This window comes from Lynx rufus, unplaced genomic scaffold (genome assembly GCF_022079265.1).
Source record: "Lynx rufus isolate CCGP_SWC_20201006 ecotype Redwood Valley unplaced genomic scaffold, mLynRuf1.p SCAF_3, whole genome shotgun sequence".
Lineage (NCBI taxonomy): Eukaryota > Metazoa > Chordata > Mammalia > Carnivora > Felidae > Lynx > Lynx rufus.
In genome coordinates, this window is record NW_025814845.1 from 92,906,590 (window position 1) to 92,930,089 (window position 23,500).

Genomic DNA, 23,500 nt, shown 5'->3' on the forward strand with positions numbered 1-23,500 from the left:
AAGAAGCTAATCCTGATGCCAAACTCATGTACCTTGGAATATCAAATGCCAAAATACATTAACTGTATACTTATTCAGTGGTCAATGGCATGCCGTTTTCTCTATTTCTGAAGATCTTCAAAAAGATTTTCAAGAAACTGTAACAGTCGCTCAATTTTTTGAAAGTGAGGTAAGAGTATGTAAATATACATGAAACATCTCCTTTAGTAGACTGGACAGATGTGGGGTGGAAGTTTTCACTGGAAAGGTACCACAAGGTTTTGTTGCTTTGTTGCTTTTTTATTCCAATAAAATGTTTATATCCTTTCTCATCCAAGGCACATAGCCATAGCTACAAAGTATTTTCTGACAAAGCTAGTGGGAAACAGGACTTTCTTTTGTTCTCCTAATGAAAGGATCAGAGGTTTTTTTTAATTTGTTTTTAATGTTTATTTATTTTGAGAGAGAGACAGAGCATGAATGGGGAAGGGGCAGAGAGACAGGGAGACACAGAATCTGAAGCAGGCTCCAGGCTCTGAGCTGTCAGCACAGAGCCTGAGGAGGGGCTCAAACTCACAAACCATGAAATCATGACCAGAGCCTAAGTTGGATGCTTCACAGACTGAGCCACCCAGGGGCCCCAGGATCAGAGGCTTTAAAGAGTTGCAATTTACACTTGGAAGAGCCACAGATGGCCCTAGAAATTCAACCTGAGAATCGCAGTTTAGGAGATTGACACCTGAGACTAAATACCCAGTATTAACAGAGTTTGAATGATTAGGACATGAAAGTCAAGTGTACAGTATTTTCCTTCCTGGACATCTTGAAATACCTAGTGATTTGCTGACAGCATTTTGGAAAGATTTTTGTTCATTATTTATAGATGACTATTAGACTTTAGCTCCTTAAGGGCAAGACAGACTTCTCTTAAATCAGTCTCCCTAAGCACCAGGTGCAGCGAACACTAGCAACATTTGTGAAGCCATTTCTAGATAGAAGACTATGGGCTAATTTATTTTCATTGAGAAAGTTATGGTCATTAATAGAGAACTTAAAATCACATCATATTATGTAATCCTTAGTGGCTTCATGTGAGTTAATTTTCATAATCTTAATTGCCTCCTTTTTCTAGAAGATTCTATGTTTACACTCATAATTTTCAAAGTCTGTTCCACACTTTGCCTAGTGCTGTGCAATGTGCTATTGACAAGAGTTTTATGGTGAAATAAATTAGAAAATCATGAATAAAAACTTCCATCTGTTAGAGATTTATGAGGCAAATCAGGATTTTAAGAACTCTTAAGAAAGGCAGCATTAAAGAGACCTTTTTAACTTTGTTTAACTCAGCATTTCCTGAACTTATCCTCAAAACTATTTTCTAATGATAACTCTATTTTTTGAGTTATAAGACATCAACTGTTGTAAATCACATCATTATTTGATGTACCACTAAGAAAGGAAAACACTGACAATATGCCTTTGATTTCTAAGACTCATTTAATATATAGTCTATAAAACACAAGCTCAGGAAATAGTTCTTTATCCTACATAAAACATATACTCTAGAAGTAAAATACTAAAATTATTTTTTTATCATTTTGGTTAGTAATTTCAGTAACAGTCTAAATGTTCTTTTATTGATTTCCATAAATTGTGAAAGGCAGTCCCTTGAATTCTGATACAAATGTATTTAATGGTATGCTGCCATACCACCGCATACATTTTGTTATCACAGTTGTAACTTCTTTCTGTGATTTTTGAAGTGTTGACTATGAGGCTTAGAGGCCCTTGTATCAGGGGAAGTCACTTTAAGGAAAACTCTAGGGCAGACAGAGGAGCCACATCAATCTAGGCCCATTGATGACCCATGATAAATTTTATTACAAACCATGCTCTCCTTTTTTTTTTCTTTAAGTTTATTTACTTATTTTTGAGAGAGAGAGAGAGGGAGAGCAGGAGCAGGGGAGGGGCAGAGAGAGAGGGAGAGACAGCGAATCTCAGCAGGCTCTGCATGCTCAGCACAGAGCCCAGTATGGGGCTCAGTACAGGGCTCGGTACAGGCTAGAACTCACAAGCTGTGAGATCACGACCTGAGGTGAGTGGAAGGCTTAACCACCAACTGAGCCACCCAGGTGTCCAAGATCATGCTCCTTTAATCCTCCTCATGGTATTCACACATGTGAGTTCCAAACCAGATTTTTAATTATTCCAGGTAGGGTCCATATCTTCATTTCTCTCTGTCTCCCCAGTGTGTCCACTTTATATAAGAGTAGGATCATTATAAATGTTATTTATTAACAAAAGGACATTTTTGTCTATGAAATAGCCAAGTGGAAACATCTCCTATTTGAAAAAATCCATGTTATTTACTATGGTAGTTAGCAAACCATACCTACAATTGCCTATTTGTAAAGATGTTTGTTGTTAAGATGAAGAATATAATTTCATCTAGAAATTAGATCAGAAAAGCCACAATAAAGTTTCTAGTGCCATAAAAGAAGTCATTTTAATAATAAAGACACATAAATAAGGTGTTTATTATGATAGACAATAAAGTTGTCTTTCAACCCTGTACAACACTGAATTCCAAGTAATTTGTAAGGAATATATTCATCTTTTTACATTCAAATAATGGCTGAACAATGATGATTATCATTTTTGCTGAATAATTTTCTTTTTATCTTTTACGAATTCACCCAGTATTACAGTAATTTATAGTACTACAGTGCTTGGTAATATTGAAGATATGAAATAAAATTCTTCTAACAGTATTTAGAAAATAAAAATAAAATAATTAAAAGTTATTTGTATAACTTTTTTGTGAAAACAAAATAATTAATATTTTTTTCTGTAAAAATAAATTACATACTTTACGTTGAAACGTCATTCTATTAAAGTGTTTAGAAAATAGTTACATTCACGTTTTGGCAGTGTGCTCAAACATTCTTATATGCCATTCCCTCATGCATGACAGAATGAGGTGCAAGCTGTTTACATGGGAGCAACAGCTTATTTTCACAGGAAAGGAAATGATACGTGAAATGGAATTAACTTCAAAAACCAAGTATCCTAAGACAGAGATACAATAATTCACGAAGAAAACGTATCTTTCAAGGCCTTTCAGGTGATGCAACCTTTGAGTGTACTTTATCAAAGGTAGTTTTTAATCATGCTACCCTGTAACTTCCATCAAATTAGCATGTCCGTTGATCGCAGTTTTAAAGCATAGTGTCTGGTCAGTTGACGAAAGCACAACAGTTGCACTGATTAAGGACCATTTTTGTAAAGGAGCAAAAGAAATCAGCATCTCCATTCTCCTCTAAGTGTGGCTTGCAAGGGTAGCACCTTTGGCACAAAACAGAACCGTCTTCCACATGACGACCAGGTGGCAGCAGTCTCTGGAGTGGCACAACATGAAAACAGGGCTGCTACTTCCGGCAGTAAAATTATTGAGCCAAATTTGCTGGTCTCTCTAGAAAACAGCTAAAAGACTAAGACCGACTTAAGTTTAACCAGACAGGAAAAAAATTCGTAATTATCTAAGATAATGGCAAACGCCTGAATGGCAATTTGGAAATGAACCTGCTTTCGGCTGTTTCTTCTTTTTCTTACTTTTCTTCTGCTTTTTCTCACTTTTCTTCTGCTTTTTCTCAGCCTTATTTTTGCTTGGCTTCTTTTTCTTGTTTTCCTCTTTATACCATGGTCCCCAGACTCCTCCGTTGAGCCGAGGATTACTCCTAGGGTCTTTGGGAGGGTACCTGACAGGCACTGCGGTTTTATTGAACTGTGAGAGCCTCCGTAGGAGCTGTTTCACGATTCCAGGATACCTAGTAGATAGGTCCACCCTCTCATATGGGTCAGCCGTGATGTTGAAAAGCCATATGCTTTTGCCAGTTGACAACGTAATTCGTTCATTGTGCCACCGGTTTGGCCCCAGGTTGCTGAAAGACTGAGGGGGAACCCAGTCACTGTAGCCAGGGTTTCCTGTAAGCAGTTTCCAGTGCTGCACCCTGATGGCTGACTGGATTGCAGTGTTCCAGATCCCATAGCCTGCTGCCCAGGAGCCATTTTTTGCCTTGGTATAAATGGGGTCGATGTTGTGCAAAATATCCACCCGGGGTGAACGAAGGCCTTCGCTTATGGTTTCCCAGACATCATAGCCATCCAGTTGAGTGTCCTCATCAATCTGTCCTTCAGCCAGTGAAATAAGAGTGGGGTACCAGTCAGTGATGTGCACAAGCTCCTTACACACTGTTCCCTTGTTTTTCAGAAGTGGACTATGCACAAAGCCAACAGCTCGAATGCCCCCTTCCCAGTATGTTCCTTTGCTACCTCTGAGAGGCCAGTTACTTCCTCCTGCTGTGGGTTGGCCGCCATTATCTGAAGAGTAGATGATAATGCTGTTGTTATAGAAACCGTATGTCTTCAGAGCCAGGGTCACATTGTTGATTGCTTCATCTAAGCAGGAAAGCATGGCAGCGTACCTCCGCCTATTTATGTTGATAATGGATCTGTAATGTTCAAAATACCTGCCAGGAGCTTGCAGTGGTGAGTGAACAGCTTGGTAGGCAATATATAAAAATATAGGCTTTCTGGGATCATGGGAAGCTAAGATTTGCTGAACTCTTTGAGTGTACATCTGTGTGGAGTATAGGCCATTGTCATAGTCCCAGGCAGCATTGTCATTTTCATATAAGTCATAGCCACACATCCCAGGACTGTCACATTTGTAGTGTGTATAGTAATCACCACTTCCCAAGAGGGAACCAAAAAAGGTATCAAATCCTCTCTTGGTGGGCATACATTCTTTTCTGTAAAAACCCAAGTGCCATTTTCCAACCATATGTGTCGAATATCCAACCTCCTTCAGCTTCTGAGGTAGGGTTGCATTGTCCAGAGGTAAGCAGTTGGGTTGGGTAGGTCTTATGATAGAATGTTGAAGTCCGGTGTGTATCTGATACCTTGATAAGAGTAAAAAATTTTGTCAGTGAAGGATAAAAGAGATATTATAAAGATTCTTAAACTAAACAATGCTCTTGTGAAGAGAAACTTCACCCCAAATAAAATATGACCAATTCAGTATTTCTACTGCTGATTCAAGTCTTACCCTAGTTAGTTTCATATATAACATTTGAAATACATTTCACTCTAAATCGGTACTTTTGAAACTGAGATTTCACCACTTACCTCAAAGTGTCTTTAAAATTCTTCTAACAGTATTAATCTGAATAAACTTTAATCTCTTAACTAATTATGTAATGTTGAAAACTAATGTGATAAGGGAAAGGATATGAATGTACATAGAGTATTATTATTATTATTATTATTATTAGTCTAGAGAACTCACATTAGCTCCCAAATCATTTCCTGAGATCTCTAATTCAAGCTAATTCTGAAGTACTAAAAATACATGCAAAAGTTATACAAAAGTCTCCTGTTTGATTGTCACAAAAATATTTTATAATTAGTCCCCAGCCTGCTAGATCTCTGTAAAGAGAAAGAATTTTTTCTGGCTCACAATACATTATTGCTGAAAAACCATCTTAGGGTAAGTATTTTAGCTAATGCTAAGGAAGGATTACATTTTCCCCCAAACAGCAGGAAATGAGTTCTTTCATGTATTTTCCACAGTGTCTCTCTTTTTAAAAAAGTTGCATTCACTTACAATGTAGTCTAGGAAAACAAGGTAACCCTTTCTATACATTAAAATTAAATGAACGTTAGTTTCTGGCATTGTTCTTTTTCCCAAAGATATTTTGCCAAGGATTTTTTTTTTTCAGAGAATGGTTATTATCACATAGTGTATGAAGTTTCACTTGGGTCAAGATGTGCCTATCAGTTAATGACATTTAAAAGTGATTGATTCCATAGTTATTATATAAGTTCAAAAGGACTTTTAAAATAGAAAATATAGAAATTCTGAGAAAATGAAGGTTGTAGAAGGTTTTAAAGTAAATGTGAAAATATTCTTGGAATCAAGTTACAAAGAGTAATATTGAGATCAAAAGTAAAAGTTTTTACAATGGATTTAACCAGAAAGGCCAACATGTCATACATACCTTGGGTGAGTACTTCAATTTATTTAAATCTACAAATGAAAGGTTAATGTAACTGTGAGTTCTTTTGAAGTATCAATTGTAGTCACATGCTTTTGGTTTTGTAGGGTCTATAGGGATATTTGGTCACTAAGGCAAGGCAACATTCACATGGGCCCTGTCTGCTCTGCTGATCATTTAGCTGTCAAAGTTTCACAATTATCACAATTGTAAGAATTTAAAATGTAATCAATTCTCAAAGAAATAAGCATTTCAAAAGCATTATTTAGCACCAAAGTCAGACAGTATTGTTACTATCCTTGGTAACTTTTTAAAATACTATTTTATGTATATTGTTCTGGTTATTTTAAGTTTGTATATTTTGAGAGAGAGAGTGCGTGTGTGAGTGCGTGCAAGCAGGGGAGGGCCTTTCAGAGAGGGAGAGAATGAGAATCCCAAGCAAGCTCCGCACTGTCAGCTCAGAACCCAGTTCTGGGTTGGGCTTGAACTCATGAAACAAACCGTGAGATGGATCATGAGCCAAAACCAAGAGTCAGACGCTTAATGAACTAAGAAACCCAGGTGCCCCTCCTTGATAATTTTTGATGATCTAGTTCAAGATCCAAAACATTCACTTGTGAAACTATTGATTTTGTGACAAGGACATGACAAATTGGTAACACCTATCATCATAAGCATTGAGTAAATTTAAAAACTGAAAAATCTGTATGGGCAAGCATTTTGATGAATTATTAACTAAATAATTCTATGCAGAAAATGTACTTGGCCAGAGCATCTATTCAATTCATTGAATGGCTAACCAATTCAATCTTTCTAATCAAACTGGGCATTCTCTCAGCTAGTACTAAAAGCAAAACTAATTGAGCCTTTTAAAAGCAGGAAGTACAGAAAATGTTTACACAAAAAATAGTAGGAAAGAAGAGGTGTGCTTCTTTCAGGAGAGGGTATAGTGTTAGCAGATAAGTGAGAGAGGTCAGAATTATTAACTGTGTGGTTTCTGTCTTCCCCACAGCCTAGAACAGTTTTCATATGGGAAAATCCAGAACCAACAACAAAAAGATTAGGCAGCGGCTCATAACAGAAGAGATATTTTCAGGACAGACTCTTATTAAATGAACTTGAGACTGAGGCCAAATTGGTGGAGTTTCAGGTAGAATCTGGGGCATGGGTTAGGGGTACAGTTTGGGGGTCAGACAGTGTTGGGTTTGAGTTTGCTCCACTGCTTATTAGCTGTGTAGCTTTGGGCAGTACTTAACCACTCTGATCCTCAGTTACCTCCTCTGTAAAATAGAGATAATAATACATATTGTGTTGCTGTGGCATTGAAGACAGCATAGAGTCTGGTAAGGAGAATATGTCAGCAAATGATTGGTTTTGCTATTATTACATCAGAGTTCTGAGTTACTATGTTACACATTTGTGTAAAGTTTTATAATGTATAGGCTTTCTTTCACATGTATTATTGCATTTAGTCCTCATTGCAACAGTAAGAAGCAGGATGCTTTTATGTTAACTTTAAACATTTTTTAAAAGTTTATTTATTTTGAGAGAGAGAGAGAGAGAGAGAACAGGAGGGGTAGAGAGACAGGGAGAGAGAGAGAGAGAGAAAGAGAGAGAGAGAGAGAGAGAGAGAGAGAGAGAGAGAGAGAGAATTCCAAGTAGGCTCCACACTATCAGCACAGAGCTCGACATGGGGCTTGACCCCAGGACCTATGAGACCACAGCCAGAGCTGAAATGAAGAGCCAGATGCTTGACAGACTGAGCCACCCAGGTGCCCCTTATGTTTATTTTAGAGACAAGAGAATAGAGATGTAGAGATGAGCCCAATTCCTCCAACCTGCTCCTCCAAGCTGTGAAATGAATTCCTGAATGACAGAGCTTAAGCTGATGCTCTTTCTATTCTCTTACAGAGTTAATATCAGTACTTCTTGAAAACTCAAGGAGCAGAGGAAAGATGGCATCAGTCTTGAGAAGCAAATCGGTTCTAACTTTCTAATGAAAGATGGGGAGGATTTTTGTAAACCAAATAGTGAGGCTTATCGTGATCCCAGAAAAAAAATGAGAATAATTTTTTAAGGGGATGCCTCGTGAGCATGTAAAAAAAAAACAAAAACAAAAACAAAAAACAAAACAAAACAAAAACAAATTAGGTGGAGCCAAAAAGAAAAGTCTTGCTAAGTTAGCTTCATTTTCTTTTTTAAAAAAAAGATCAGTATTAGGTAAACAGCTTAGGAAAATGACAGGCATTTCAAAAATCTGCTCATGATTCTTTTCTTATAAAATAATGAAAAAAAATAACTGTATGGTAACATTGTATATTCACCATAATAATAATAATATTACACATTCACACCAATCAAGGCATACAGAAAATTTTCATTTATATTATTTCTCTGGCTTCTACAACTCTGTGGACTAGGCAGGGGTAATCCATTTATTACTTTCATCTAATAACAACGAAGACAAAAACACTGAAACTCAGAGTAATTTAGTATAATTGAGTGGTTTGCCAGGCTTTACAGCTGTAAATCTTGAGGTTCTACTCTGGAATCCAGATTTTTTGGCTTTAGAGACTTTTCCATGGTACACAAACAGATTACTGAACAGCTAGACCTATTTAAAGTTTGGGTTAATTCATTTGCATTAATCTTCAGTATTTATTAGTTCAGTTAAGCAATATGTTGAGTATAGAATGTGTGCCAGGGACTAAGCTTTTGTTTTGTTTTGTCCACTACCTTCCCATCCCCAAAGCTTTGACATCCCTAAGTGAGCTCTAGGTAAAGATCGTACCAGCGACGGGGGTGAGTTCAAGGCATGAGCTCCTTGAACCTTGGGGTCAGGTGGGGCTTGAGACAGTGCTTTCAGTCATGGAGAACACCACTGAATGGTAATAAATTATTTTCTTTAAGGAAGGAGATGGTTGGAATCTAGGGAAGAATCTTTGGCAAAATAGTGACTTTAAGTTGGCAGCAGCAACTAGCTTGATTATCAATCAGATAATTCTTCAAAATACACTACAAAATAGTATATTAATTAATATAACTGATTAATTGGTCGAAGACTGCTGATCTGGAAAGTAGTCTTGAGCAGTACAACAAGGCTCTTTCCTTGGCTTCAATGCATTGGTCATTATTATCCATTGATTATTATAATCCATGTTATATCCATATCCATTATCATCCATTATTGCTATGACTTGAATAAGAAACAGAAGAAATGCTTATTATCTAGGTGGAAGAGTCAATATTATAAGTGGCATAATCAAGATTCAAAGTAATCTAAATGACCTGAAATGTTGAAACAAAGACGATGATATACAGATCAAAAGTTAAGGAAGGGCTCAAAGAGTGAGGGGAATATGTCAAAAAGATGCAGAATCCTGAATGAAGGGGCTCTTGCTGGCCAAATCTGGGATAATGTGAGCATCAAAATAGATAGTGATAGTAAAGAATTATACCAATGAATCAAATAGGAAGCCCTGAGTCCATACTAATAAAAAGAAATAAGTAAATAATAAAAGGTTGCTATGGAATGGGATGACATAGTCTACATAATAATTACAAACCACGTAATCAAAGAGTAACTGTACAGTGAAAGCACCTGATAAACACCATATAAATCAAGAGATTAAAGTTAACATCTCAGTAATTGGGACAAATCAACATCTTGTGCCTGCAGACAGGATGCAATGAGAGGAGAACAGCATTGTTTCTGCAGTGTGCCAGCTTAAGATGCATAAGGTGAATCTAGTCCCGAGTAAACAACAGGCAAACCCAAACTGAGGGATATTCTACAAAATAATGGCTGAAAATATTAGAAAAGTGCCAATATAATGTAAGTCAAAGAAATGGTTCAGGAGAAAATGTTATTTTTTGTTGTACATGTGCAGTACTTGACTTTTTCTATGAGAGTGTTTCAAAATTAAAAAAAAAAAAAACTGTAAGGAAATCTAATTGGGATAAGTGGAAAGCACTACATGTTAAAAAACAATCATTTACATGATCATTATAGATCTGGGAAGTTGTATATACCAGACTATGAATTTGATAAAAAAGCAAATATGTAAAGAGCTAAAATGCTAATAAGATCTTACATTATATAAGGGCAGTGTGCAAATTCTAAGAAGTAATATTCCTACTCTGTTAATCAGAACACATCTGGAATAGAGTATTCAATATTTAAGCATGTTCTCCCCAAATATATGTACATTTTTTAATTTATAAATTACACACATCCACTGCTATACCAACTTATGAACATTATAAAGCATACACAATAGAAATTTTAAAAAAAGAAGTAGATAAAAATAAATAGACTTTCTGGTATTTGTTCTTGTATCCGAATGAATCACCCTGTGTTTTCCTAGGGTGTACGTATTCCAATCTGGAGACCACTGGTACAGAAGGTAGATTGGTAAAAGATGAGAACTAAAACTGGGATTAATTAGGACGCTGTTACAATAGTCTAGGTCAAAGATGATGGTGGCTTGGACTACCACCTAGTGGCAATAAAAATGGAAGTAAGTGGATAAATCCAATGTATAATTTGAATTTAGAACTGATAAGACTAAATCAGTGAAGGGAGGGAAAGGAAAAGGAAAAAAAAAAAAAAAAACAAGGACTTTCAGATATGTGGCTGCTATTTTGGTAGATGGCGGATGGACCAGTTGATCTCTGTTTTGTTCCAAAGTATACAATTAGGACTAATGAATAACATTACAAAAAGGCAGATGGCAAAAATAACAACAACAAACAAACAAAAAACCCAACTAAGAAAAAAAAAGAAATGAAAAACAAAATAGACTAGATGATCGTCTGTCAGGGATTGTGTAAAAGATATATCTGAATTGGAAAAGGAGTACTAGTTACCTTTAAGGTTCCTTCTAACTTTAAGAATTTATGGACCAAGGATGATAGGTCAATGTTTCCTCAAAGAACCCCATGCAATCTCAGAGCAGATTCACAAAAACAAGTTTATAATGTTACATACAAGTATTTGATAAAGAAGTTTCCACAATGCATCATATATATATAACATCTTTCTTTGATTAATATAAAGTTAGCTTAAAAAATAGGTTTTTCACATAGCATTTTCTGAATGCAATGATCATGACTAAGAAAAACTAATTTTGAAATTCAGTCTATTTTTTTTATTACCATCTGGCTACCATGTGAAGAAAATTCCATATGAACAATAGTAAACCTAGAGTTGATGTCAAATCTGTTGAAATCAATAGCCATCATTCTCACTTTCCTGCCAGCTTAAAAGACAAAAGCTAAGTGGGCTTTTCAGCTTGGTGTTAGAACGTGTAAAGACTTCTGTAATCTTTTTAAATATTCATTTATGTCACTGGGTTCTGGTAGTGGCAGTGGTTTTGAATTCTCTTTTGTCTAGGGAAGTCTAATGTAATATTATTGTTTTAATCCAATTACATAGTTAATGTACCCTTATAAATGTAAAACACTCATAAGGGTAAAATATGAATCATCACAGTTCCACACAGACTCTAAAGTGTAGGATTGTTACAGAATATGAAGTTAGCCAATAGTGTAGGAAAAATTGATATTTTGAAGGGAAGGAACCAAGTATAAGAGACTATAGTTTATGAATCAAATGTCACTTAGATATTTATAAGTTAGAAAAATATAACTAATTTTCCATATTCTGCAAGGTATTCCTTTACCACTTCCTTCCAAAAGACTCTTTTACCTCCAAGACTGTTGTTCTATTTATAGGACTTAATTTCATCTTTTAGTTAATTATGTCTTCTGACAAAGGTTGTACGTGGGAGAGAGGTATCATAATAAGTTTTTCATCTCATGAATGAATGAATTTCATTGGATATTCATTCATGAGATGAACAACTAGACATAGTTTAGAATGAATTACTTATTCAACATTCAATGATTGAGAGCAATGATTCCTGCCCTCAAAGAACTCAGTGAGCCTTCTTGCTCAACTATAGACCCCAACAGTTAAAAGCAGAAATAGACAAGACTGCTTAACTCATGCTCTAACTAAAACCCATTGTGCTTATTTCTTATCACACTTTCTTGAGGCATTGATGTAGGTGTTTTGCAATGAATGGAAAATTCCAAATGCCAGGCCAGAAAAGCTCTGATAGCAATGGAATGCCTGGAAGACCACACATCCCCTTCCCCACCCAGGTTCATGGACTAAACACATATCCAGTCCCATCCATGATCAATCTCTGCCTGCTCTTTTGCACGTGCCCCCACCCCCATCCTCTCCTCATAAAACTTCAGGTGTCCATATTGCCAGTGGAGAGGCTGGTTGTTCAGTGGAGAGGTTGGTTGTTTTTGTAAAAAAAAATTTAATGGTTTTTTTATTCATTTTTGAGAGACAGAGCAGGGGAGGGGCAGAGAGAGAGAGGGAGACACAGAATCCGAAGCAGGCTCCAGGCTGTCAGCTGTCAGCACAGAGCCCAATGTAGGGCTCAAACCCATGAACCACAAGATCGTGACCTGAGCTGATGTCGGACACTTAACTGACTGAGCCACCCAGGTGCCCCATGTTGGTTAAGGCTTGAACCTGCCACCTCCCCTAGCTGCCTTCACCCAAAATAAATTTACCTCCTTCTCTTTTCTAAAACTCCTCCCTTGAATTTACTGGCTTCTCTTGTGACGAGTTTATCTGAGTTTGTTGGGCAACAGGGTTGGCAAACATAGCCAGGAGCTCTGCTTTTGATTTGTTGGGATTCCTCAGGATGGAGCAGTTGGCTGTGGCAGCTTGCCAGGGCTTCCCCTTTGTTTCCTGAGTTAGAGGCTATGATAGATCTTTAGGTAACAAGTCTAGTGTCTGAGACAGACAACAATTAGAGGACTATTGTGACAGGGATAAATACTACAACAAAGACAACCAGAGCATTCTCTGAGTACTCATATTAGGCTCAGGAAATGCTCTCAGAGGTGGTCATGTTTGATCTGAGGGCATTGATGGTCTATCTAGGTGAATGTGAGGGAAAGGCAGATATTTGAAACACTTGGAACAATATGGACAAAACACAGAGTCACAAGGGAACATGAATTGAATCTGAGGTGATTCTTGAGGGAAGAACAGCCATCTAGGTGAAGAGCTGACATGAAGGCAAAGAGTTTTTCAGTAAGAGGAGCAGAATGTTCAAATGCACAAAGGGAGAGAATTTGGCCCTCTGTGGATCAACAGTTCAGAATATGAGAACAGAGATTCAGACACACCTTGGTGGAAGATGACACTACAGAGGTAAGTAGGTGCGAGTTACAGAGAGCTGTATTACAGCACACAGCTGTACAAAGATTTTTGTACTTAATGTGAGGCTCACAGAAAACCAAAGAAATACTTTTGAGAAGAGTAATATATAATAAAAGTCTGCATTAGAAAACTCACTCTAGTTGTAGTGTGAAGGGTAGATTGGAGTAAAACATGACAAAGTTAGGTAGGTTTGCCCTAGTGTAAGAGATAAATGCTGACAACTGAAATGGAGATGGGTGACAGTGGGGATGCAAAGAAGATTCTAAGGAGGCACATCTGAGAAGGCTACAGGCTATGGAGAATGTGGGAGAGGGGATGGTAAGAGTGAGTCCCAAGTGTCTGGGCTGGGCAGTGGGGTGAAAGGAGTTTTCCTGCATGAAGCTAAGAAATCTAAGAACAGGAATGAATGGGAAGATGGTGAGTTCTGTTCTGTGTTTAGTCAGAAGCACCTATAAGATATGCAGTCGGAGGTGTATAGGACGAAATTATTCCAAGATTTGTGACTCATTAACATATAGGTGGTGGTAATTCATGGGAGCACATGACACCATTTAAAGACAAGATGAGATTGGGGCACCTGGGTGGTTCAGTCGGTTAAGCATCTGACTTTGGATCAGGTCATGATCTCACGGTTCATGAGTTTGAGCCCCGCATCAGGCTCTGTGCTGACAGCTCAGTGTCTGCAGCCTGCTTCAGATTCTATGTCTCACTCTTTCTCTGCCCCTTCCATGCTCAGGTGCTCTCTCTCTCTCTCTCTCTCTCTCTCTCTCTCTCTCTCAAAAATAAACAAATATTAATTTTTTTTTAAATACAAGATGGGACAGGACACCAAGATGACCCAGTCAGTTAAGCATTCTACTCTTGGTTTTGTATCAGGTCATGATTTCACGGTTTGTGGATTCAAGACCCATGTCAGGTTCTGAGTTGACAGCATGGTGTGGAGTCTGCTTGGGACTCTCTCTCTCTCTCTCTCTCTCTCTCTCTCTCTCTCCCTCCCCCACTCACAACCATGTGTGCTCTCTCTCTCAAAATAAATAAATAAACCTAAAAGAAATAAATAAAGACAAAATGGGGACTGAGGGCCAAAGACAGAGCCCAGGAAATGCCACTATTCCAAAGAAAAACAAGCAGCACAGGGAAAGAGTTTGAGATGAAACAGCTGCTGTGTGCACTAGAGTAGTCAAGGGCAGTTTTAGAGTTGACTGCATCACATACTGCAGAGAAGCCAAGAAAAGTGAGAATTGAAAAGCACCAACGAAACTTGGGAATAAGCCTGTATGATCTTGTAGGGGCCAAGGGCAGACTGCCACCTCCCCCACAACTCCCTGGATGTACCAGGAAGAGAGCTATTAACACAGGTTCCTTTTTACCTAAGAAACTCAATGGCATAATAGGGCAACCTTTGTTTTCCAAACATCTCCCTTCTCCTTCCTACTAATAAACTTCCTTCCCTTTGTATCCCCAAAGGCTTACCCCTCTTCTTAGCTCAAATAAACCTCACATTGCCTGACTCTCTTTGGAAGTTCATGTCCATGTGGATCCCGGTAAGTATGAAACTAAATTTGATTTTCTCCTGTTAATCTGTCTTCTGTCAATTTGATTCTTAAGTCTAGAATAGAAGGATCTTGAAGGGCAGAGGAAATTCTTTCTCTTTAACAACCTATTAAACTATATTTTAGTAGAAATCCAGATTTTAGTTGGTTGAGTCCTGAATGGAAAGTGAACACTGTGAAAATATTAATTTTCCACTAAGGTAGAGCTGGAAGGCTAGAAGCGGGAGCTATACCATTCAACATCAATTACAGGAAGAATTGTCAATTATAGACCCCATCAAAAGAATCTTAACAGGTAAGAATGATCAGTTACAGGTCCCAACAGGAAAAGATGTATACTGCATCTGCTTTAAGAAATTGAGGACCCCTGCAACTCAGCCAATGAAAAACCATCATCACTTTGAACTCTTGTTTTTTCTCCAATGGACCTTAGTTAAAAACAACCCTCCCAACTTCCTCCTTCTCCATAAAATAGTCTTCTTCTCCTTAGTCTGTTGGACTTGGCTATGGCTTTGCTGTAGCTTGTAGGTCCTGAATTATAATTCTCTACCATTCCTGAAGAAACCCATTTTGTTGATAAAATAACTGCTTTTTTTTTTAGGTTGACAAAATGTGTAGATGCTGAGTATAAACTATTTCATGATACATGAATGGAAAAAGAAAAAAAAAAAGAATAGGGTGAGGCTCCAAGTGCTGATGTGGAGAAATGCTTATGATGTATTATTGAGTAAAAGAACATCTGGCACTGCCAGAGTACCTACTATATTATTACATTTTTATAACAAAAAAATGTGTAAATTCCCCAAAGGCAGGAACTATTCGCTGCTGTTATCTCCTAAAACAATACCTGGCTCATAATATGACATCAATAAATATTTGTTGAATGAATAAATGAATGAGAATGAGTGTGTATTCATAGAAAGAGAAAGAGAAAGAAAAAAAATGTAAAGATATACACCAAAGAGTTAGACATCATTATTTCCAGGGAGATAATAATAATTGTAAGAGAAGAGGAAGCTTGCATTTCCTGATATATAAATTTATATAGAATTTATATACATTATGTAAATACCATTTATAATTTCTATATATTATATAAAATACTGTAAATGAAACTTAGGTGAATGGGTGTCAAAAACTTAGCTTACTCTACTCAGACTAATTACATATGGCACTAATGTTTAATTTAAAATAAAAAAAGAGGGGCGCCTGGGTGGCGCAGTCGGTTGAGCGTCCGACTTCAGCCAGGTCACGATCTCGCGCTCCGTGAGTTCGAGCCCCGCGTCAGGCTCTGGGCTGATGGCTCAGAGCCTGGAGCCTGTTTCTGATTCTGTGTCTCCCTCTCTCTCTGCCCCTCCCCTGTTCATGCTCTGTCTCTCTCTGTCCCAAAAATAAATAAACGTTGAAAAAAAAAATTTAAAATAAAAAAAGAAATCTAAATTCAAACAAAGAAAATGTTCATCTCATCAAAGAGGGTTCTTCTATTAGGGACATCTACTCAGGAGACCACATTTAGACCAGAAGAAAGCAGACGGAATGAACTAAATAAATTATGTAAGTATCCCTTCGAAGCTGAGAAAATGCTCCCTTTAGGCAAAAATAAATAAATCAATAAATAACTTGTCAGGTAACTTAAAATTCCTGGTTCTGAATGGTCTTTCCTTGTCATGAGAGCCTGTTGTTCATTCCTGCAATTGCCTTGCTCATCCACAATATGTTAACATTTACAACATCAAAGATTTTGCTACGCTGAATACAGTTGTCCTGGTCTCATTAGAAACATGGCTGCAAAACACATGTTTAGTGATTTCTTTCTGGAAATTTCCCTTTTAATCTTGAAATTGGTGTCCATCTCGTCAGTGCAGATGAAAGAATGAACGCTTGAGGTCATATCGCCCCAGGCACCACTGGACTGACCAACGAACCTGTAGGAATGCGACTCTACTAGCTTATAGGTATGAATCAGCACTACCCTAGAGATAGAATCACCGACTGTACCTAATCAAAAGAATAAAGATATTTTTCAGGTTTCAAGTCTCTTGGGATGGAGAAGACCTCCAGGGAATCAGACAAAGCGGCACCAGAGCACCTGCTAGCGTGGGCCTTCAATCAATGGTGTCCACCTTTTAGGAAACCCCTTCCCCAAATTTTGTCTTTAAAACCCCTCACTTGCAAACAATCAGGGAGTTTGGGACTTTAGAGTATTAGCTCCCTAATCTCCTGGGGCACCACACCAAATATTGCCTGTCTTTCTTTACTGCAAAAGGTGGATACTAGTTTTTATTGGCTTGCTGCATATCAGGTGAATAAACTTTTGTTTCCTTCAGTTATAGACTCTTCTATAGTGTGTGTGAATTCTTGGTAGTTTCCACCAAAGGTCAATTTAGTTCCCAACTAGAGGGTCTTCTCCCCATTCTTTTTTTCCATGTTGTCTTTCTTTTTGGAATTATTCCTTTTGAAGACCATACTTTCTACTCCCTTAAAAAAATTAATACATAAGTAAAAGATTACCAAACATCTGTCTAAATGAATATTCACTTATATAATTAGTATGTTCCTTTTCGGTAAAATTATTTACAGAATAAAATTTAAGAGGCAACTCCAGAGGTTTATTTACAGTTATTTAATTTTTAAAAAGTTAACATTTATTAATTTTTGAGAGTGAGAGAGACAGAGTGTGAGTGGGAAGGGGCAGAGAGAGTGGGAGACACTGAATAAGAAGGCTCCAGGCTCCGAGCTGTCAGCACAGAACCCGACATGGGGCTCGAACTCACAGACGGTGAGATCATGACCTGAGCTGAAGTCAGATGCTTAACGGATTGAGCTACCCAGGTGCCCCTACAATTATTTAATTTGTAGAGACTATTTTAAGGTCACATATATTTCACAAAGCACAGTGTAACTATAGTGTGAAAATAAAATTTTCTATTTCTTTTTGCTATTCTCTTTACTACCACAGAGTATTATTAAGTCATTTTTTTTTAAGTGCAACTTTTAATCTCTATTTCAAACAGAAAATGCATGCACAGGTGTGGACCAGAGATTTCTTAAATGTTGAACCACATTTCATGTTACCAACTTTGCCCTAGAGACAGGGTGCGTTAAGGAAAATACCCTTAACTAATATCCTTTGATATTAGAATTCTCAAAGATATCGATTCCTTAGAAAAAATTTAAATCCTTTCAATTATTTTGAAAATATGATCTCTCATTTTCTTCTGTATGCATTAGTCTATCATTATTATTCTTCTAGAAATAGGACTGCCATATTTAAGTCCAACATTTTCTTTGTAGTTCTAACTTTGAAGAGAGAAAAATTATGAAGAGCTTAACATTTATGTTCACCACGTGGCTTTTCTAGGAATTAGCTCAACAAAAAAGTGGTAACTTCTTGCATTCTTAAACAGAATTACTTCCTTTTAGCCATGGTTAGGAATTATCTTTCAAATAACTGATTATCTTTGAACCTGAAATTATCCCCACATAGGTGAAAGTATTTCATGTCAAACTCATGTGGAACTCATCAGTGTCTTAGCTGCAAGCCAGGTGAAAATAAACTGAAAGTAAAGATGGCTTAGCAGGGAATAGATAATTGTTATATAATATAATTGTTGGGGAATATGATCAAAAAGACATTCGTCAATTGACTCATGAGCTGGACTGGGCACTGGGGGGCTCCTCACCCCCTCCTCTGTCCCGGGAATGTGGGTTCCATTTGCCTTTCCTGCTCCCAGAAGCTGCTCCAAGGACATAGCCTTGAGATGGTCCTGTGATGTTGAAAACACCTGTGCAGTATATAGGGTATATATAGGTGACCGAACCCAGTTAGGACCTCTTTATAAGCTTTTAAGATTTGGAGAGCTGGTGTGGGGATCCATTCATCTTGTTGCCATCCAAGATAAGTCTTTAGGTAAGTTCCTTTTGCTACTGTTAAAAATGCCACCACACACACACAAAAAAGCCACCTACAAATTTGGAGTGGATGATTTTTTCTTAGGTCTTTCCCTGTTTTCCATGGATGGGGCTGGTCTCCGATTACACCAGGAAATCTACAGCAAAGGCTCTGAACATAATTCTTCAAAGCCAGTAGGTTTACTAACACTTTCAGTTGATTACCATTTGTTTTTAAAGGATGTTTATAATTCTATGCTACAAAGCAGTTTTACTAAAGAAAAACGCAATTATTGAATAAAAGCTCCATCAATTGATATGGCCAAATTCTCAAGGTTGGAGCCATGCATTTTCATGCAGGCACCAATAGACTTAGAACAGAGAACCAACTGTCATGTATTAGATAATTTTTTCTCTAAAAGCTGAATTCATGGGCTTCTGTCTGTAACTTTGCCCTTTTATTGGTTTCTCTCTAAATTCTAACACTCATTACTATTGATTCTGTCCTGAATACAGATATTAAACTATATTGAGTAGCTTAGGATTTATTATTAAAATGGCAGTATTAATAAGCAATTAGTGCAGATAAGGACGTGGAATTGATATTTTATGTTGTAGAAGACTGAACTTTATACATAGCTTTAAATGAGAGTAAGAAAATTAGCAAATTAAAATGGACCCTTTGCGCTGATAATTATTATACTCTTTCATCTACCACATGTATAACAGGATGGTTATAATAGCTGTCTTAATTTTAAAGTTTGTTTTATTTATTTTGAGAGAAGGAGAGTGTGCACAGACACGCTCACAAAGGCGAGCAGGGGAGGGGTGGAAGGAGAAGGTGAGAAAGAATCCCAAACTGTCCCCTTGCTGTCAGCACAGAGCCCAATGCAGGGCTCAATCCCATGAACCGTGGGATCATGACCTGAGGTAACACCAAAAGTCCAAGAGTTGGATGCTTAACCAACTGAGACACCTAGTCACCCCTGTTACTGTCTTAATTTTATATTACAATTATTTTCATTCAACTTTCTCCTTTATGTAGAAAAATGCTCAGAATATTTGTCATATTATTCTTAAGAAGATTTAGTGTGTTTGAAATGTTTCACAGTGATAATAAAAATCATTTTTGAAACTCGAAAAAAAAGGAAAAATAAATATACTCTGAAGATCTCTAATAGCTAAAACCTATTGCCTTGAAATATATCCGAGGGAGGGAGATTCTCCCCACTCTGCCTTATAATCAGAACACCTTTATCAGAGTTAACTATCATCTCTCTTGCTACATAGGCTAGTCAGCCCTCTTTTTTTTTTTTCCAGGAAAGTTATCCAAAAATTACAAGTAAAAAGTAATCATTATACAGGCACATTATTTTCCTCAGGAGAGAGCTCACTGCTTACAGACTAAAAAAAGGCACTAACTGGAAAGTTCCCAATATTTAAGTCACATGTGATCTGGCAATAATCCTCTTTATTTTCTCCAAAAGTTTTGCCCTGGTAGTCAGGGTTGGGTCTACAGCCCAAGGTCTCATACCCATCTCCTGGGTAGTAAGTGGGAGAATGTGTACTTTATATTTGTTAGAAATCAGGTTGGTGGAGGGATCAGTAGATGGCATAGTTTATCTTTGGACATTCTGCCCAATGACTTGACATATTAGGATGTTTTCTAGGATGTACTGTGGAAACAATCCAGCCTATGTGGTGGTACTGAGAAAAGCCTACAGTTTTAGGAATCACAATGGCTGGATTTGAAATCCTCCTCCTTACTGGCTGTGTAACCTTGAGCCAACCACTTAACCTGAACCTCAGTCTTCATTTGTAAAAAAGGTATTAATAATAGCAATGCATCAACTCCACAGGATTCCCCTCTCACCTTTTTGGTTAGGATTAAATGAAATGAAATACTTAAAGCATACTGTAAACTGTGAAATTTTATACAAATGCTAGTTATACCAATTATTATGACATCTTGTCTCTTCTTGTGCCCTTCCTTTGCATCGTCTCTTCAACACCATGTCCTCTTCCTCCACTGCCCTACTGTATACAAGTGATGTAACCAAAACCAAACCAAAACAAACATGTGATTCCATTGCTTGGAACTAATGAACTAGTATCTTGCCCATTCTCTTTCTTCCTGGCAGTCAGATTGGAATATGCAATTATCAGACTGAAGTTTTGCCCATGGAGTTGCTTACCCCCGACTCCTTTTATTTACAAAATATGTCAATTCCTCTAAATGTCTATGAGGAATGCAAAAAATAATAATTCACATTGCTCTATAAGGAGACCCAAGTTATTGCCAATTACTTAGCCTTATTTTTATGCAATGAATATTCTGAATGGAGTCAGTTTGTGAAAAGAACAGGTGTTGAGTCTATAAGAATATTTATGGTATGCTGAGTTGTAATGTCTTATAAACAAAAACCAACTGATCTAGTTGTCTGAGTCATAACTTCCAGTATTATTTTAATATATGCATCTTGATATATTTCAGGAGTAGAGATAAACTTATTCCCCTAAATTCTCTTGAGTGTTTTAATATTAATGTTTATTTTATCTATCAGAGGGAAGATTTGATAGATAAATCTCAGCTGGGATACACTATTCAATTTTTTTCTTATTTTTCATACCATAACTCATATCATAACTCATTCTAAAATACTATGCAAATGCTGCATGTATGACCTTGATAAAGCATACCCATTATTAAGCATAGTTTTCTCAGCTGACTCTATTCTGGAAAGCTTCCAGAAAGTACCCTTAAGATTGGCTGCACTAAAAATTGTTATTTATCGTACTGCTTCTGCTAGTGCTCACCACTATTATAAAATTTGTGTTATAACATCCTGAATTGTTATCCCTATGTTCTTGAGATTTTGCAATCCTAGAGAGTTATGTAAATCCTGAAAAGCGATGTCTAGCTTTCTTTTACTAGGATCCCAAACACAGATTCCTAAAATTAATTTAAGGTATTTTTATTAGCAATATAAGGGAAAGTGCACACAAAAGTGCAATGATTAGTAAAAATTATATTCATAAGCTGTGTTAATGTAGTTCTTCGATATCATATTCAGAAAAATACTGTATTAGAAACAAGTTACCAAAAATAGATCGCTCTATTGCAATAGGCAATATAATTGGAGGCATACTAATACTAAAAGATTAATAAGTGATTTTGGCCTACTAAAGGAGGGCTGTTATCTCCCTTTGTAATTAACCAATGTATTATTAGTGTTCAATATGTCATATGCTTACCAGTAACTTTGAAATTCTATTACTTATCCTTGTCATTAGATTTATTTCATTTTGAATTTACTATCCTGTGAAACAATAGAGCTGAGCAGTAACACAGAATATTCATTTCAGAGGTTCTCTAAGCCTCAGTTTCATTATTTGCATAATATGAGGTTAATAATAGCACCTTCCTCAATGAGTTATCAAGACAATTAAATGAGTTAATAGATCTAAAGTGCTTAGAACAGTGGCTAACAAACAGAAGCACAATAGGAAAAATTAGAGTGCAATGACATTATTAGAATTTTGGCAGATTTAATACATTTTTCCAACTAATTGGTTGTCTGACCTCACCTAATGGTAAGTAAGACTCCCTAAGAAACTACAATTTGTCAAATTTTGGTGTTGTATCAAAGAAGAATACCCACATTTACCTGAAAACACTACTCAAATACATCTCCTTTTTCCAACTATATGCCTCCATGAAGCTAATTTTCTTCATGTACTTCAATAGTAATAATGTATACCAATGACAACCTACTTATCTTCTATTAAGCTAGCCATTAAACAGATTAGCGAATGTAAAAAATAGTGCTAATCTTCTCATTATTATTTTTTAGGAGAATATAGTTCTACAGTAGTCCTTATCTGCAGTTTTGCTTTCTGTGGTTTCATGTATTTCATTTAATCCTAATCAACCATGGTCCAAGCAGATGATCTTCTTGATATATTGTCAGGTCAATAGCAGCCTGACACTACATTGGAATGCCTGCATCATTCGCCTCACTTCATGTTGTCACACAGGCATTTTAGCATCTCACATTATCACAAGAAGAGTAAATGTAGTACAATAAGATATTCTGAGGGAAAGAGACCATATTCACATAACATTTTTAAAATATATTGTTATAATTGTTTTATTTTATGATTAGTTGCTGTTAATCTCTTAGAGTGCCTAACTTTTTATTGTTTATTTAGTTTTGAAAGAGAGAGAGAGAGAGAGAGAGAGAGAGAGAGAACGAACTAGTGAGGGAAGGGCGGAGAGAGAGAGGGAGACATAGAATCTGAAGTAGGTTCCTTCAGCTCAGAGCCTGATGTGAGGCTGGAACTCAAGAACTGCAAGATCATGTCCTGATCTGAAATCAGGTGTTTAATCAACCGAGCCACCCAGGCACCCCTTAGAGTGCCTAAGTTTTAAGCTTATCATAGGCATGTATATGTAGGAAAAACATAGCATATATAGGGTTTGGGACTTTCTGCAGTTTCAGGTATCCACCTGGAGGTCTTGGATCATATCCCCTGTGGATAGGGGGTACTACTGTACTCATAAAAAGATCTTATTTATGTTAACATGTAATTGGTTTGTTATTATTTTTAAATAAATTAATAAGAAAAATATTTTTTTAATTCTCAGCTTTAATTTCTATTATGGTAAAAAACAACACTTTTAACTCCTATAAATAAAAGTTCTTCGACATTCTTAGTGATTTTTAAGAATGCAAGCAGGTCCTGAGGACAAAAATTTGACAAAACAC

General features: G+C 36.8%; 1 protein-coding gene across 1 annotated transcript in view; it reads right to left on the bottom strand.

Moving 5' to 3' along the window:
* Positions 1–3,514: 3,514 nt before the first annotated feature.
* The window catches only part of ARSJ (arylsulfatase family member J), an 81,028-nt gene continuing 61,042 nt past the window's right edge, over positions 3,515–23,500 (bottom strand). Inside the window, exon 2 of the mRNA XM_047090403.1 lies at positions 3,515–4,940. Within this exon, the coding sequence (XP_046946359.1) occupies positions 3,515–4,940 (1,426 nt within the window). The remainder of the gene's footprint in view (positions 4,941–23,500) is intronic.